The sequence below is a fragment of the Cervus canadensis genome, chromosome 6, assembly GCF_019320065.1.
Source record: "Cervus canadensis isolate Bull #8, Minnesota chromosome 6, ASM1932006v1, whole genome shotgun sequence".
NCBI lineage: Eukaryota > Metazoa > Chordata > Mammalia > Artiodactyla > Cervidae > Cervus > Cervus canadensis.
Genome location: NC_057391.1, coordinates 39,011,046 through 39,030,166, shown reverse-complemented (window position 1 = coordinate 39,030,166; position 19,121 = coordinate 39,011,046). Strand labels below are relative to the sequence as shown.

Below are 19,121 nucleotides of genomic sequence, written 5' to 3'. Positions count from 1 at the left end.
CAGTAAATAGCCTAACCTTCCACCTTATGACACTAGAAAAAGAAGAGCAAATTAAATCTAAAGTAAGCAGAAGGAAGGAAATAAGAAAGATTGCAGTGGAAATTAATAAAAGAGAGACTAGAAAAACAGTGGGGAAAATTCCACAAAGTCAGAAATTGGTTCTTTTATTTAAAAAATTAACAAATTGACAAGCCTTTACTAGACAAAAAGAAAAAAAAGCAAAAACACTAAAATTACTAAAATGAGGAGTGGAAGAGGGGACATTTCTACAGACCTTACAGGAATTTAAAAAGAATTATAACAAGGGAATACTATGGACTACATGACAGCAAATTAAATAACTTACATGAAATGGACAAATGCCTAGAAAAACCTTCAGTGTTGAAACTGACTCATGAAGAAATGGAAAATCTGAATAGATTTCCTTCCCAGTCTCCTACACTAGTTCCTCCTTCTTTCCCTGGCATGTTGGTGTCCTCCTCTCAAACTATCCATCTTCAGTGGGCCGTCACCTCCTACCTCATTGACAATACATAGATCTATCACTTTGCATAGTTGTGTGTGTGTGCTCAGTTGTGTCCGACTCTGCGACCCTATGGACTGTAGCCCACCTGGTGCCTCTGTCCGTGGGATTCTCCAGGCAAGAATACTGGAGTGGGTTGCCATTTCTTTCTCCAGGAAACCTTCCCAGCCCAGAGATCAAACCCATGTCTGCTTGCATTGGCAGGCAGATTTTTTACCACTGAGCCGCTGGGAGGCTTTACATGGTTGACCTCTGTTAAACCCTACCCCTAAATTTGTAACACAACTTGCATGTTCTATAGATAAATCAGTGCAAAATTCCCAAACCAGAAATCATTATCCTGTGTCATACTTTAGTCTTGGTTTATATTAATACAGTTTACTTTGTCCACTTAAAAGGCTTCATTCACTTTCTTCTCTTGTGTAATCTGTCTATTCTGTCTCTTAAAGCTTAATTTGAAATCTTTCCTCTTCTTTAAATTCTCATTCTCAGTGCTTTAATTTGAACCTTCCTTATCTTTTACCTCATCTGTTGTATTAACCTCCTAATTGATCTCTCTGCCTTCAGCTCTTCCATAACCAGCATCTAATGGTGAATAGCATTACTTTGCCAAAACACAGGCCAAATTATGTAGCTGTCATGCTGCAGTCCATGGAGTCAGTATGAGTCAGACACCTCTGAGCGACTTCACTTTCATGCATTGGAGAAGGAAATGGCAACCCACTCCAGTGTTCTTGCCTGGAGAATCCGGGGGATGGGGAAGCCTGGTGGGCTGCTGTCTAAGGGGAATGCACAGAGTTGGACACGACTGAAACGACTTGGCAGCAGCAGCAGCAGCATGCTTGAAAACCTTTGAACTACCTCCCCCCACCCCCAACTGCCACCCATTATGTGTCAGATCTAAATTCCTTTATGTGGCATACAAGACTTTAGTGTCCTTTTCTTATCTCAGCATGCCCCCCACCTCAGCCTCTTATCTAGCCCTCTAGTCTGTTAACTCTATTAATAATTTAAAATCTAATGATTTAGCTCTAGAAAAGCCTCATGAAATTTTCACATCTTCTGTGTATCCACAGCAATTTGTCTACAATGCAGAGCTTATCATACTAACTAATACATATTGTAATTTTTTGTTTATATATCCAGACTGTGAATTCCTTGAGGGCATGGATCTTATTTAATTTATCTTGTATTCCTAGTGCTTGCTTTAGTACTTGGCACATAGCGGATCTCCTTCTCTATATTCTGTCATGGTGGGTGGTTTAGTCGCTATGTCGGTCCGACTCTTGCCACCCCATGGACTGTAGCCCACCAGGCTCCTCTGTCCATGGGATTTTCCAGGCAAGAATACTGGAGTGGATTACCATTTCCTTCTCCAGGGGATCTTCCCAACCCAGGAATCAAACCCGGGTCTCCTGCATTGCAGGCAGATTCTTTACTGACTGAGCTATGAGGGAAGCCCATATTTTGTCAGTCTTTATTTACTGCTTAGTTTTAATATTTATTTACAAGTTGTTACTTGACTTTAAAATCTGTTTCAAGTATTCCTGGCACAATGGATAAGAACAAAGACTCTGGGATCAAACTGCTCCGTCGTCTTCCAGCTGTGAGGTCTTAGACACAGTAGTTAACCTCACCAAGCCTCCATTTTTCAATTTTGAAAAATAGAGAAAATAATAATACTTATGCCATTTAAGTTGTGAGAATTAAGTACATATAAAGCACTTAATATAATGCCTAGCACAGTATGCTTCATATTATGCATGCTTTATTATTATTATTATAGTTATTATTTCCATTACTTTGTTCATTCACAAATATCAGGTGTTTCACTCTTTGCCAGGTACTGTGGGGTAGTGACAGAACAACATAGATAGGGCCCCTGTATTCATGGAACGATAACTTCGGTTTGTACTAATTATTGTAAAGTTATTTTAAGAACTGCTGTAAGTGGTGGTGAAGAGTTACTGTTTCAATTAAATTCTAGTTGTTCCATGCTTCCAAAAATTGGTGCATATTTAATGAACTAACTTTAATAAGTAGTTTCATTAATTGCATATATCTAAAATATAAGAGCAGTGGGTACACTATGTTATAAAGTATGAGATAAGAATTCATTAAGCTCTTCCCTAAGGCAGTGAAGATGTACCAGGGAATCCTAGAAAATTTGCTACTGACTTTGTATTTTGGTTACCCAATAAAGGTCTAGTTTATTTGATTTTTATTTTTTTAAAAGTAGGGTGGTTTTAGTATCAAGAGATAAATAGTATTTTGTATTATAAGAATATTTTATAAAGAGCATTCCAAGAGGAGTTAAATTTAGTATGACCTTTTGTTATTAGATGACTTAAATGCCTTTGTAATAGAGATACTGCATTTAACTGTTACATAATAAGAAGTTGGAGTCTTGAGGAATGGACAGTAAGAAAATACTTTAAAATGATTCTTTGTTTCTTTGAAGCTGAAGAAAAGAGTAAGTTGGCCAGTTGACAGTCATTTTATCCTTTCACTCTTACTACAGTTTATTAGATGAGTTAGTTTTGCAGACATATGTAAAATGTACGTAAAGTGATATACATACATTGTACACATTGTGAATTATTGCTCCTGTTGTACTTGTTCTTGCTAGTTACGGCCCCTTTGAACAGAAGCACAGAGAATGAGAAAACAATGTGATAACTCAGATGCAAAAGAGAAGTGTGGACTCATTAACTAAATTAAACCTGGATTGTATTTATATTTTAAATTAGTGGACTAATTCTTTTTGAACGTTGGATTATATTTCTCATCAGTCTGTTAAAGTCTGTCCTGGCTCTGGGTCTGTGACTTCCCCACTTTATAGGAAGCTTTTTCAAAGATTGCCCTCTGTCTCATGTTCCATTTATTCTTTAACCCATTATGGACTGGCTTCTACCCCTTCCACTCACCACTTCCTAATTGTTTATATTACTGAGCTCTTCTCAGCCACTGGCCACTTCTACCTTTGAGTTCTGTGACCTTTATCTCTCGTAGGTTTCTCCTGCCTTTCAGGATATTACTCTGCTCCCTTCATGGGCTCTTTTGTTTCTACTCATGCTTTTCAGATGGTTCATTTTCTAGAATTCTGTTCTTAGGTTTCTTGTCTTCTCATTCTTTATTCTTTCAACTTGGAAATCTTCTATTTATGTTTGTAGTTCCATCTGCCTTCTATGAACCAATCATTCCCCAATAAATTTCTGGAGCTCAGTTTTTTGTCTCAGGCTTGAAATTACACCTGTCTGCTGAATTCACCTGATTGTCTTCAAACTCAATATTCTGATAGCCCTTAAAATCTATACAACTTACTACATTCTCTTATTTTAGTACAACTTTTTATTTAATTGTGCCCATTTCTAGTCAGTAACTACATCTTTAGCATCTCTCAGATTTATCCTGTTTCTTTTTTCTATATCTACTATAATACATTAGATTAAAAAAAGGTTCAAGCCCTGTTCTCTCTTGGGATATTGTAACTGTCCCCAGAATGACCATTCTGTCTCCATAATTGACCTCCCTATAGTCTGTCTTCCTCATTGCTACCATGGCAGTGTTCTAAAATGGAATGTTTTAAGTGTTTTTCTTTCTGTTAAAATCTTTTACATGCTTCTCACACTACTCAGCAGTAGTTTTCAAATATGTGGATGTTTCAAAAACATCCATGGCCTGTCTGCTTTTGGGTCAGAGAACTTTTGAAAGCTCATATCCTGTATCTTTCCCCCATAGATTCTGATTGAGTGAAAAAAAAAAAGTTTAGTAGGAGTTTTCAAAAAGTTCCCCAGATAATTCTAATAAGCAGCTAGGGTTAGAAAACACTGACCTATACATGTGGTTCGGATTCCTTATTATGAATGAGTCCAGGATCCTCTGGGATCTGTTGCCTGCCTATTTCTCCAGTACTATCTCATTCTGTTATCCCATCCCTCCCTTCATTCATTGTTCTCCAGCCAGATTCTGTCTTCTGGTCTTGGAAGCCACCAGACCTGATCCTCTTTTAGGACCCTTGTTTGCTGTTGCTGAATCAGATGCAGAAGCCTAGTCTCTCTCTGCTCCACCTCTGCTTCACTCTGGACCCCAGCCACTAGCACCTTCTTGGAGTTCACATGTGAAACTCAGGTTGAAAAACCGCTGAGTAAATCCATATCAATGGGGCCCAGAAAGATGAAGTGATTCACAGAGTCTATAATGGTGAATGGCAGGCCATATCCAAAATCCAGGATATATATTTCTAACATAGTTCTTGTTTATAGCTCTTCTTTCTTTTATATGTATCATGTCTGAGCAAGTTGATTTGAAATGACCTCTTAATTGTTTCCTTCCTAAATAATCATTCATTAGTCCCCTCATTCATTTGTTTATTCATTTAGTAAACACTTAAACTTTACTATATAAAGAGCAGTGTAGGATATGGAGAGAGGTGGGTAGAAATTTTGAATAATACTGATATCCTATCGTTAAGATTCTTAAGACAGGTTTTTATATTCAGTCATTAAAATAACATGCAGAAAAACAAATTATTAATTTTTAAGAAGAGAAACTATAGTATAACCTTTTGTACTGTCTTGTGTCTTTCTTTCTTTTTATCCAGGGAAAGACCATGTTTGTAGATTTATTGGTTGTGGGAGGAATGATCGATTCAACTACGTGGTCATGCAGTTGCAGGTAGGTTACTTTGAAAATGTATCTTAAAATTGACCAGTTTTGATCAAAGTACCTAATTACAGTAGATATGAATAAAATTAACAACATTCTTGGTAACATTGCAGAATGTTTTATACTATGCAGATGGTATATATTTAAACAGACCTGGTGATAACAGATTTTTCCAAAGATGGAAGGGTTGTCTTTATCAACTGTTTTCTCTGATGCACATCTTCATTGATTGTCATCATTGCCAAATTTTTGATCCCCACATGGATTACCGGATATAATGAGTTTTGTCCTGTTCCTGTCCCTTCCTTCTCCATCATTTATTATGTTAGGGACTCTAGGTTCCCATTTTCACAAATATCAACCTTGACTGTTTGAAAATTTTAAAATGAGATGGAGAGAAATGCTGTTCTTCTTTGTCTTTACTATTAAACATAGCTCTGTTCTCCTGTCCTTGAGATGGAGAGTGGAGTTGGGTTGGGTAGCAGATGACAGAAATTCAGAAAGGGAACATTGAAGTAATGACTGCAGCAAAAAGAGGGAAATCAGCCCATTCTCTCTGACACTGACACTGCCTCTGCCCCTGCCCCTGAATGAACACATGTGCGTGCACACGCATACACATGTGCACACACACACACACACAGTTCTGAGCCTGTACTTACCATCAAAGTGTAAAAGCCATGATTCACTTTGCTGCCTAACTTAAGAGAACTTAGAGTTCCCAGGGTTTCCCTTCATCTTTAGCAAAGTTTGTTTTAGGCATTTGGTTCTTTTGTTGATTCATTTTTTCAGCTTAACTACTTAGTAGTGATTTCAGAGACATAAATCCTCGCCTGAATTCTTCCTCTTCTTGTTTCCCTCAGCTATCCTTCAGCATTTGATTTAGATCTATAGACATTAATTTCCTGCAGACTATTGTCTTGATATCGCTGAGTCATGTGATTCACTACTCTTGAGCCAGCATAGTTTTTTTACTTGAAGCAGAATCCCTGTATCTTTTTAGGTCATTAATATGAACCTTGCCGTCTCTCACTTTGGCCTATAATAATAATATAACTTTTGTATGCTATTTTATAGTTTTTTTCTTCTGGATTTACTATGCATCTTACTTGATCCTTATCATTTCCCCTGAAGAGGATAGGGAAGGTTTTACCCCCATTTCGCAAATGAAGAGACTTTAGCTCAAGGAGGATTGAGGTTTTCCTGGGACTGACTAACTTGATGGGTGTTAGGACTTACTTGATGGACGCCTTGGGCCAATATTCTTGGCACAATAAGAGAAAACTCTTTTATTTTTGTGTATAGACTACTACTGACTAGACGATGTGGAGATGCTTTTTAAGTCTGTAGAGTCTCTCTTAGTCCTAGCATATAGTCTTTTTTATTTTATTTACACTCACCTTAATCTCACTACTGGAAATGAGGCAGATGCAAGGATGGAAAACTAAGGAGGATGGTGTATATCAGACAGTGATGGCTCTTGTGACCTTTGGCAAGCTCCTGTGGACTCATCTAAGAATGCTTTGATTTGACTTGCATGCTGGTTGGTTTGTTTGTTTTTCTCCATCATAAAAAAATTAACCCACCATTAACTTCCCACCTCTATATGTTGGACTTGATTTAAGACTAAAGCTGGTATAACTGTTTGAGGGTTCTTTCTCTTGTTTGACATATTAAAGTTGACTGCTAGGGTTTCCCCATATATTTTGATAAAATTTATATGCTCAGACCCAGTTTCTCACCGACATTTCTGATTTCTTCTAAAAACCCTCATTGTTCTTAAGCTAACTTTAGTCTTTTGTCTCCTGGTGATTCAGTTATATAATATCTGCTTTTAAATTTTTAAGGAATAATCCTATTTCTCCTGTAGAAATTCTAGCTATTTACCATGAAAATGAGTCTGAAATCTAATAGGGCTCAAGCAGTCATACCCGTTTATTTTCTCATATCTACTAGGAAGACCGTGGCCAGGTCTCGTTTGCTATCCTGTCACCATTGAGGCTTTTATGTGATCATCCTTGTATAGCCAAAGGATGGTATTTTGTGATAAGCATATCACCTAGGAAAGGGCAAAAAATGTTTTGAATCCTGTAACCAGCATAGATGTAGATCTAGATTGCCTAACATCAGGGCTGCCATATATTTTTGAACTTTTTATTATTGCGGAAAAAATTAAATATAAATGAAAGTAGAGCTGTATTCTGCCTTTCTTCTCCTTCCCCAGATGATTTCAAAGCAAGTTGAAGTCATATTTTCTCATAAATATATCAATATATAGTCAAGGATTCTTTTTTTTCCACTAGTAACCATAATACACAATAATATCTTAATAATAGTATCAATTATCAAGTCAGTCTTCACATTTTCTTGGTTGTATCTCTCAGTTATTTTTTATATTTGTTATACTTGAATCTGGTTCCAGACAAGGTTTATACATTGTATTTGGTGGATATGTATATCTTAAGCCTCTTATTTTTTATTTTTTTTTAAACAAAAAATTTTTTTTTTAAAGGTTTGTTTACTTATTTATTTATTTTTGGCCATGCTGGGTCTTTGTTACTGCAGGTAGGCTCTTTCTAATTGCAGCAAGCCAGGGCTACTCTTCTTGCTGTGCACAGGCTTCTCCCGGCAGTAGCTTCTCTCGTTGCTGAGCATGGGCTCTAGGAGTGTGGGTTCACTAGTTGCAGCATGTGGGCTCAGTAGTCGTGGTGCACTGGCTTAGTAGCTCTGCAGCGTGTGGAATTTTCCCAGACCAGGGGTCAAATCCGTGTCCCCTGCAATTGCAGGTGGATTCTTAACCACGAGATCACCAGGCAAGCCCCTATTTTTATTTTTTTTTAATATTTATTTATTTGGCTGTGCCGGGTCTCAGTTATGGATGTCTGATCATCATTGTGGCATGAGGAGTTTTTATCCAGGATATCAGTTGTGGCACGTGGAATCTAGTTCCCTAACCAGGGATACTAGGGATCGAACCTGGGCCCCCTGCATTGGGAGCCTGGAGTCTTAGCCACTGGACTACCAGGAAAGCCCCTCTTAAGCCTCTTTTTAAAAGTTCCCTCTCATTTTTTTTTTCTTAAGTTTTCTTTTTGTTGTTTGTATTGTCATTGATTTAAAAAATCATTTGTTATGCAGAAGTTTCCATACTCTGGATTTTGCTAATTATCTCCATGTGGTAATATTTAACATATTCTTCTGTCCCCTGTATTCTCTATAAATTTGTGATTAGATCAGATTCCATTTTTATTTTGCTAGAATACTTCAGAGATGGGTTGTATGCTTCCTATTTATATTATATCAGCAGACAGTGTTGCTTGTCTCTTTTAGTTGTGTTAAGATTGAATCAGTGAGGTTCTGAGGCTATCAGCCTCTCCATCCATTTTAAAGTTCCCATAATTTTTCTCTTGTGTGTGCTGAGTCAGTCATGTTTGACTCTTTGTGACCCCATGGACTATAGCCCACCAGGCTCCTCAGTCCATAGGGATTCTCCAGGCAAGAATACTGGAGTGGGTTGCCATGCCCTCCTCCAGGGGATCGTTCCAACTCAGGGATTGAACCCAGGTCTCCCACATCGCAGGCAGACTCTTTACCATCTGAGCCACTAATTTTTCTCTTAGGTTTTATCAACCCATTAGTAATCACTGCCAAAATTCTTTACTTCAGTGGAGTTGCAAATATACAGTTATAATTTTACAATTACTCTTTATTACTGAAATTTTTTTACTGGAATAAAATTCCAGTTTATTACTAGAATTCTTTTAAGAGCATTCCATCAATTATTAGGTTATCCTTAGGTACATTTCACACAGAAAGGCAGGACTAATGTTTGATTCTTTAATTTCAAGTTTTCAGAAAAATGAATTGGCTCCCAGTAGGGAGCTCTGATAGCACCCTTACTCTCTGACCCTGGAGGAGGAAACGGCAACCCACTCCACTATGATTGCCTGCAAAATTTCATGGACAGAGGAGCCTGGCAGGCTACAGTCCATGGAGTCACACAGAGTCAGACACAACTGAGTGACTTTACACAGTTTACTTTCTGATTCCTCTTAATGAGAAATGGTATTTAGAGACCAGAATCTGGATGCTGTGGGTCCCTGCAATTGGGTTGGTCATTGTTTTAAATTCTTTTCAAGTGAATAGGTTCAGGGTATATAAATTTTTTTAAAAGAAAAAATATATCATGGTTCATATTGATATTTCCAGTTTCAAATTTTTTGTGATAGAACTGCTGGCATATAATTTCTTTGATTTTATTATATATTTTCATTTCTTTGCCTAATATATGTAGGTGAAATTATGGTTAAAATTTTCATGAGAATTATCCACTATATGTGTGTAGGAAAGGAGACATTGTATGTTACATATTGGGGGGGGTGGATAACAGATGAAAAAAGATTGGCCATTAATTGATAATTATTAATTCTGAGTGATGGATAGGTGTATGAGGGTTCATTATATTACTTTCTTTCCTTTTGAGTATGTTTAAAATTTTTAATAATAAAATCCTCATATATTTATTGGATCATGTTAAATTTATAGCATTATTTAGGGAGAAATGTGTTTCTTTTTTTATTTAATAATATTCATTCCATATTACTATGTATATAAATTCTTCATATAAATGCTCCAGGTGGAACTGCAGCATCATAGCCTATTCTCAATCAGAATGCTGATTTGTTACCTACTCAATAAGGAGTCTTCTGGGTAGATCAGTACTGTAAAGTGGAAAAAGAACACTTTCCAGTTATTAAACAGACTTAGATTTGAAGAACAACTTTTTCTTAACAGGTTAACATTTTTTAAACTCTCTGAGCCTTAGTATCCTCATCTGAAAAACTGGTGTAACAACTTCTGTTTAGGGTGCTAAGGACTAAATACAGTCATGAATGTAATACATCTGGCACAGGCCAGATAAATTCCTCGCTTTTATCTACTGCTATGATTGAGTGTTTCATATCATTTTTATTTATAATAGTAATTAGCACTTATTGAGTACCTACTATAGTGTGCCAGACACTACATGGATCTTGTTTAAGCCTTATAAAACAGTATAAGGTAGGTATTACTGGCCCCATTTTATAAGGAAGCTGTGACATAGAAAAGTTAAGTAGTTTGTATAGGAATATATGTTAGGCAATAATGAGGAATTACTGCCCTGTATATGTATATCTTTTTTATGTAATCAAGACTACATTTTATTATGACATCAGTGACAAAGGGAAATATGATGACTCAAGAACATAATATGTTATAGACACAGAATAGATAAAGACAAATACTATATGATATAACGTTTATGTGAAACCTAGAAATTACAACAAACTAGTGAGTAAAACAAAAAAGAAGCAGGTTCACAGTGGTGAGAGGGAAGCAGGAGAGGGAGCAATATAGGGATAGGAGATTTTTGAAAAGTGTTTTCATGGCATTCTATGAAATCATGTGTGTGAAACTTGCAACTGTGAAGTACTATAGAATTTAAAGAGTCCTTCATTAAAAAAAAAAGTTTAAAAAGCTTTGGTTATTCTTTAATTTGTCTGAAATGTTCATACATTATCTTGAGAATTCTTCTCTTGAGTGAGAGAATCATGATTCAGATAAAATCCTTGCTAGTTCAGTCAAAACATTTTTTAATGGTAAATGAATAATTCTCTACTCTTTTCTCATACTTTCAGTAGCATACTTGAAAGTATCTATTTGGTTTCCACAGGGTCGGAATCTGGCAGATCTACGCCGTAGCCAGTCCCGGGGCACGTTCACCATTAGCACTACTCTTCGGTTGGGTAGACAGATTCTGGAGTCTATTGAGAGTATCCATTCTGTGGGATTCTTGCACCGAGACATCAAACCGGTAGGGGGCCTTTTCCTGCCAGAGCTCAGAATGAGCTTGCTTGGTACTCTTATTAGTCTTATGATGTGTGTGTGTGCTCACATCATAAGTCACTCAGTGGTGTCAGACTCTTTGCAACTCTATGGATTGTAGCCTGCCAGGCTCCTCTGTCCATGGAATCTTCCAGGCAAGAATATTGGAGCAGGTTGCCATTTCCTATTCCAGAGGATCTTCCCAACCCAGGGATCAAACACACATCTCTTGTGTCTCCTGCATTGGCAGGCAGGTTCTTTACCAACACGCCACCTGGGAAACCCAGTCTTATGATGGGACACAGTAAATTACAAACGTAGGTTTCTATGTTAAATACAAGATAATATTTCAATTTCCATGGCAGAGATGTAAACTTGTATTGTAACTTGCCTTTTAATTTTTTTTAAAATGATAATTATATACTGTAATTTATAATCAAGAGCTTTTCTCATACAATGAAAGTGTTGCTCAGCAGCCAAATTAAAAATTACTAATGTTTGACTTACGTGTTAACACTGATGCTTACTTAGCCTTATACCTAAAATTTTTTTTTTTTTTTTTTTGAGGATGTACACTTCTTGTTTTCGAAACTTAAACACTTATATAATATGATTCATTGATTTTTTGATAGAGGTACTAAGGCAATTCAGTTTTGGAAAGCACTGTCTTTTAAACTTGGTTCTGAGACCACTGAACATGCATATCAACTTAGATCCTTCCCTCACACCTTATACAGTAATAATTTGACATGGCTCATAGATCTAAATGTAAGAGCTAAACTGTGAAACTTCTGAAATAAGACACGGGAGAAAAATCGTTTGTCACTTTGGGTTAGGCAGAGAGATACCATACTAAAAGCATGATCCATAGAGAAAAAAACAATAAACTGGACTTCATTAACATTAAAAACATTCATACTTCAAAAGACATCATTAAGAAACTAAAAAGACATGTCACAGACTGGGAGAAAATATTTGCAAATCTTATGTCTTAACAAAGGACTTGTACCCAGAGTATTTTAAGAATGCTTACTTTTAAAGAATAAGAAAACCCAATTAAACAAGTGAGCAAAAGATATGACTAGAGATTTCACCAAAGAATACACACAAATGAGTCATAAAAACATGAAGAGATGCTCAACATCATTAGCCATTTGAGAAATGCAAATCAACGCCACAATGAGATATCACTTCACACCCACTAGAATGGCTTTAACCAGAAATATAAAACAACAAGCATCGGTGAGGACGTGGAGAATCAGACCCTTCATACATTGCTGGTGGGAAGGTAAATGATACAGATATGATGGAAAAGAATGTGGCAGCTTCTTAAAAAGTTAAACACAATCATCATAAAAGCTAGCAACAGCACGCCTAAATACGTACCCAAGGAAAATGAAAACAAGGCCACGCAAACTTGACACAAACGTGTGAAAATAATCCAAATGTCTATCAACTGGTGACTTGAGGAACAAAATGTGATAGTCATACAACAGAATCCTATTCAGCAATTAAGAAAGTGGATACTGACACTTCCTACCCATGGATGAACCTCAAAAAGCAAAAGAAGCCAGATGCAAAAAACCCCAAATATTGTTTGATTCCATTTCTATTAAAGGTCCAGAAAAGGCAAATCAGAAGGATAGATGGTGGATTAACAGCTGCCTGAAGCTGTGGGTGGGAATGGGTCCTGCAAATGGGGAAAAGAGAGTTTCTGAGGTAATGGAAATGTTCTAAGATTGGTTTGCTGTGATGGTTGCAAAACTCTGTAAACTTACTAAAAAAATCACTGATGTGTATACTTAAATGGGTGAATTGTATGGTAGGTTAAGTAATACTTTCTTAAAATTGTCAGTGAGGGAATGGAAGTTCTAGACTCAGATTCAAGTCCTGCCTGGGTCTCTTTTCCTACCAGCTGCATAACTTGGGGCAAATCACTTCAACTCTGTGAGCCTTAGTTTTCTCATATGTAAACTGGGAATTAAGGTCATACACTTCAGTTATTGTGAGAATTGAGTTAATACAGGTAATACGCCTAGCACAATGCCAGACACACAGCAAGCATTCAGTAATGTTAGCTATTATCCCTAATTGTTATGATTACATTCAATCGATTATCAAGTTTCACCGATTTTTACTTGGTAAATAGTTCTCAAGTTCATCACCTTTTCTTGTTAATTTCTCCCCTGGTGCTGAGATCTGTACTACCTTTTAGAAATAACACCTGTTGCAACTGTCCAAACTTCCCCCAGGCCTGTACCCCTACATCTGCCTCCAGAGGGCACACAGGTCCCCAGGACAGCTCTCTGCAGACTTTCCCACCCTATCCCAGACCCACACACCAAAGCGAGAACTTCCCCCCGCCCCCCACACACGCCACGAGGTTGCTCGTCCATCCCTTCTCTCCAAACGCCCCTCCCCTTCCCTTCAGTCCGTCTACTCTGAGCACTCTCCCGCACAGGCCGTCCCAGACCCTCCAGCACTGGGCTCTTCTGCGCCCAGTGGTCACCTGTCCACGTCCCATTGCCAACATTGATCTGAGACACAGACTATAAAACGCACCTCCTATCTTGAAGTACGAACCCAGCACAGTCCCAAGGCAACTAGTACACCGTAGGGGCTCAATGAAATGCTGCCTGGTCAGGTGTGGACACCAGAGTGCAGCACATTCTCGGCTTCTCCATGGGCTTCTCGACAGCTTGGGCCTCTTTTCAGCAGGTCACTTAAGGAAAGTGACAGAAGTTATCCAGGAAAACGGAAATCCGCGTAAGGCTCGACCTATCTGGAAAAACTGTTATAAGAGGTGATGAGAGGAAGCACAGGGTCTGGCCTTGGGCTGAAGTCACTGCCACTTCCCACCACTGCCGGCAGTTCATCAGAAACACGAGATGGCTGGGGATGTTCATCTTTCCAGTCGAAATTTTCCTAACTTACCCGAAATCAGTTTCGAAACTCTGAAACGGGTCTGTTAAGAATTTTTGAGACAGCTCACAGTGGGAATATACAATTGATTTAAAAAAAAAAAAAATTCCCCAGTTAGTTTTAACGAGCAGCAGGGGTGAACATCCACTCCTATGAAATCTGTTTTTTTCCTCTATTTTTCAGGATTCTTACTGATAAAATGGTGGCAGTTATGCTTAGATTTATCAGTAACTGAAACCCTTCTGAGAGTACAATTCACAAATAAATATTAAGTGGAATCCTTTCTTCTGTTCTCAACACCTTAAGTCATTATAAAAGTTAAGTCTGACTTCTTAAAACTGTCTGATTGCTAAGTATTAATGTCAGTATTAGAAATGAAATTTAAAATCCATTAAAGGACAATTAAAACAAAGAAACAGACTGCCAAAAGCAATCTTAAATAACCCACAATCAAGAACATCTGAAAACAAAGGCGTGAATCTAAAAGATAACTGAGAAGTAATAATATTTCCAAAAGATTAAGCTGTAGATCCTGCGTGAATAAAGCCCTATTTGTGGACCTGGAATGTTTTTCTCTAATCATAAAAAAAGTAAAGAAAAGAGATCTTAGCGAAATATTGACTAGGCGTCATTTTTGTGCTTATGGCCTTACACCTAAATTTATAGTCATTCTTTGGATTTCTTTTTTCTGATATTTGTTAAAAATACAGATGTATGTTGCTTTTAGATGTTGGCATTGTGTAATTTGAACTATTTCTCAAGTGACAATTTATACTTGAAAGAAACCATCAATTACAAAAGAGCTTGCTTTTTCTCCTGAGTGCTACAGTGCCAATATAGTATTTTTTCTATTCTGGTTTCCTAGAAATTGTGATTTCTGTAACTGTTAAATATGCTTTTATTTTCTCCTTCTTGGTTTTTGTATTACTCACAGGGGAGATGACCCATTTCTGATATGCTGTATTTACTATAAATTTATTGTGTTGCTTGTTGCAGTTGAAAATCTTACCCATCTGTTGCTACATGATTTCAAAAATTAAACAGTTTACATGAAAATGACAGCTAAAATTAATGTAGTTGAGTCAGACTTAATGTAATGTAGATTTTTCCGGCTTTTATTTATATGTCAAGTTTAATGTCATTATTTGAGAACCATGGTAATTGAAGAGTTTCCAATTTGATTAGAAAGCTCCCTAAGTAGAATAGTATTTTAAAATAAAAGCTAACAATTCTATAACAATTAGACTTTTGCTTTTATAAATTTGTTTACTTAAGATACCCATTTTTGCAAACTTGTGGTCATTTAATGTTACATTTATCTTTGTTAAGGGAAGAATGGAAAATATATTGTCCTTAAGTCTGTTATGTTTCCTTGAATTGTATTTTAACTTTTGCACTTAGTGAAATTCAGCTTCATGATGCTTATAGGAAATTCATTTCAATTTCTGGACTATATATTCTATCTTGTTCACGCCTGGTTCTTCCCATTTTAAAAAGTAAGGGCTGGGTGATTGTTTAAGTAGTGACTTAGACTAGAATTTCAAGAAACTTAGAGTACTGACTCCAATTAAATCAATGTTGTATTTTATGTAACTTTATAATAGTCACATAAATTTTTTTTGCTCAAGTTCACCTGATCTTAGGCATTAATAGATCCTGCAGCAAAATTATGTGTTAATATCCAATAAACATTGACTAGAGCAGTATATGTGGGATGTGTATTATATAGAGTTTAAATAGAAGAATTAAAATACAGGAAGGATAAGATATAAGGACTAAGTATAATGATAATAGGTATATTTTCCTTCTTTATTTTCTAGTCAAACTTTGCCATGGGTCGCTTTCCTAGTACATGTCGGAAATGTTATATGCTTGATTTTGGCTTGGCTCGACAGTTTACCAATTCCTGTGGTGACGTCAGACCAGTAAGATTTTTCATACTATTATTAAATATTTGAGGATTAACTTATTATAGTATCACTATTTTTAAAGAAATGCCTGCAGATTGTGTTAAGAGAATGGATATCATCCAAGAAGTACCATATAGAGTTTATGATTACGTTACAGATGGTATTCATTAATTTTATTATTGAGTGTTACAGCTTTTAAAAACATACACAGAGTTAGAGTGTATCTTGTAAGAACACACATTACCCCTTTAGGATCAAGGGTCTTTTTTGCAGTCTGAGCTTCTTTCTACATCATATACTGCTTCTGTTTCAGTTACTGTATTTGTCATACCCAGAATTTACATTTAGTTCTGTTTTAAAATTTCTCTTTAGTGATAGTCCCTGTTTGATATGTCATTGCCATTTGCCATTATACTTTCCTTTCTTTAATCAAGCTTTCCTTTAGTTCTATGAACATACTTATAATACCTACTTTGAAATATTTTTTTGTCATGCCCAGCATCTAGTCATTCTCATAAGTGGTTTTTGTTGCCTACTTTTTTTTTTACATATATGGATCCCACTGTCCTGTTTCTTTGCATGTCTTGTAATTTTTTGTTGTTGTTGGAAACTGGACATTTTAGATAATGCTTGCATGCTGCTTCTGCTTAGTTGCTTCAGTCGTGTCTGACTCTTTGCGACCCTATGTACCATAGCCCGCCAGGCTCCTCTGTTCTTAACATTTAGTTCCTTAACATATTCTTTCTGAATTTCATTATGTGTATACAATAAATACAAATGTGTACTGTTATTTTTTCCTTTTTGATTCAAAAGTGGCATGATGTACATTCAGCACTTCCCTTTTTTTTGACTTTACAGTGTATCTAGGAGATCTTTCCATGTCAGAATATAGAACAGCTGCAAAGTGTATATCTGTAAGACAAATCTCCAGAAGTGTAATTGCTGGGTCAAAGAGAATGTATGCGTTTGCAGCTTTGATGGTTAATAGTGAAAGCCACTCAGTTGTGTCCCACTCTTTACAATCTCATGGATGGTAGCCTGCCAGGCCCCTTGTCCATGGAATTCTCCAGGCAAGAATACTGGAGTGGGTTGCCATGTCCTTCTCCAGGGGATCTTCCGACCTGGGATTGAACCCAGGTCTCGTGCATTGCAGGCAGATTCTTTACCATCTGAGATAGCTATTGCCAAATTACCATCAGTTGAGGAAGTTTCTGGAGATCACCTATTTCAAGGCTTAGTTATGTGTTGCCTTATTCTTAAGACATCCTTCCTCCATAGGACTTTTCTTTTCTTCTCACCAAGTAGAACTAATTCTTACCACTCCTAGACTTTCATAGCTCATTATACTTTGCTACTGGTGTTTATTATAATCTACTTTCAATTACAGTTACCTGCATTTATAGCTGCTTTCCCCAGTTAGGTTGAATTGTTTTTTTCTGCATTATTTAAGGTGGCTGAATTTCCCTGACCTGGTATTATTTCTTGGAGGGATCACATCAAAATCTGCCTAGGCAGCTGATTTCTCTTTATCTCTGTCTCAACCTTTCCATGGCAAAAGTAAGGTCAGAGCCAGAACAAAGGACTCTTAAATGTTTTCCTTCTAGAAGAAGAAATCTCCAACCTCAGAGTTACATCAACCAAATTGAGGATATTGGATATTCCTCTTAGTCATGATGTCTTAGGAAAATATTGAGATCTGTTGACTGTGATTGTCAGTGAATGGCAGCTAAGGACAAAAAAGGGAACTTAAATAGATTGCAGAAATTTTTGATTACTGAGACTTGTCATTATATACAAAGAACATTTTAAAAATATTTAAATCTCAAAACTGAAAAGGAATAACTAAAGGAGAAAAGATAATTTGATGAAAGAAGAAATAAGTAGATAATTAATATGAATAGATTAAACACAGGTTGCAGAAATGAACAAATGGAGGAAGAACACACAGAATGTTTATCTGTGTATAGCATATGACTGAAATGACTCTGGTAACTGAAAATTTTTAAAATAACTTTCATTGTAATCTCTTCAGACTACCGCATTAGTACGTGTTAATTGAGGATAATTTGAAATTACTGAAAAAGAGAGCAGAAAAGCCTACTAATGAAAATTATTGGCCATGATCATTTTAAAGTATTTCAGTTTTCCTGTTGAGCTACAGCACCATCCATGAATCTTAAAGGCACTGACTTGATCTTTGTGAAGCAGTAAAGTTGAAACATGGAGAAGGAAATGGCAGCCCACTCCAGCATTCTTGCCTGGAGAATCCCATGGGCAGAGAAGCCTGGTGGACTACAGTCCTTGGAGTTGCACAGAGTCGGACACGACTGAAGTGATTTAGCATGAAATAGAGTGTATGATTTCAAGTCAGAAGACCTTGGTTGATGCCTGGTTTTATCACCTACTAATTCTGTGTCCTCAAACAAGTTTACTTTTTGGAGCTTGTTTCTGTGTCTATAAAGTGAGCAAGACAAAGACTTTGCCATCACAGAGTTTATATTCCATTGAAAGAAGCAGGGAAAGACCAAATAAGTAAAATTATGAATAAAATTAATTTTAGGTAGCAAAAGATGTTTTGTGAAAAAAAAATAAAGCAGAGTAAAAGAACAGAGTGGCATTGCAAGGGCAGATATTATTTTAGATTATGATGATTAAAGAATATTTCTCTGAGGAGGTGACATTCAAGCAGAGGGCTAAATTTGAGATAGAAGAGCCAGCCATTGGAGGCATGTAGAGAGATGGTGTTCCAGCTAGAGAGAGTAACAAGTACAGAGTCTTGAGCTGGAAACAAACTTGATTGGAGGGGAAACCTCAAGTAAATCCATTTTGGCCTGAGGCAAGTACCAGAATCATGGAACGTATTGTAGGCCAAATAAGTAGAATTTGGACTTTATTCCAAGTTGAGCTCTCTGGGACTGGTATTCACATATTATGTAGAGTTTATTCCCACTATCTGGCACATAATAAGTGCACAATAACTTGAATTTACGAATATGTGAATTACACGTATAGGGAGAGGTTCAAGTTGCCGCCATCTCTGAATTGAGTTTGAATGATATAGCCAAGACAAAGAAGGTGGTATCTTGGTTTACCTAGACTTCATGTTTTTAATGTACTTATTTATGACCAGAGTCTGAATATTAATGTGTATACTGTGATGCTTGGCATGATTCTGGGTACATGGAAGCATTTATGTTTTCTCATGGATAGAGTTTATTTATTATAAATCCGACTTT

The 19,121-nt window shown here is 36.7% G+C and overlaps 1 protein-coding gene across 7 annotated transcripts in view; it reads left to right on the top strand.

Moving 5' to 3' along the window:
* The window catches only part of TTBK2 (tau tubulin kinase 2), a 95,706-nt gene that overhangs the window by 31,979 nt on the left and 44,606 nt on the right, over window positions 1–19,121 (top strand). For 2 of the 7 annotated variants that reach the window (XM_043471594.1, XM_043471599.1), the window contains 3 exons: window positions 5,127–5,200; window positions 10,902–11,042; window positions 15,796–15,900. In XM_043471594.1, coding sequence (XP_043327529.1) covers window positions 5,127–5,200; window positions 10,902–11,042; window positions 15,796–15,900 — 320 coding nt within the window. The remainder of the gene's footprint in view (window positions 1–5,126; window positions 5,201–10,901; window positions 11,043–15,795; window positions 15,901–19,121) is intronic. The other 5 variants (XM_043471597.1, XM_043471600.1, XM_043471598.1 and 2 more) reach the window with 3 other exon arrangements.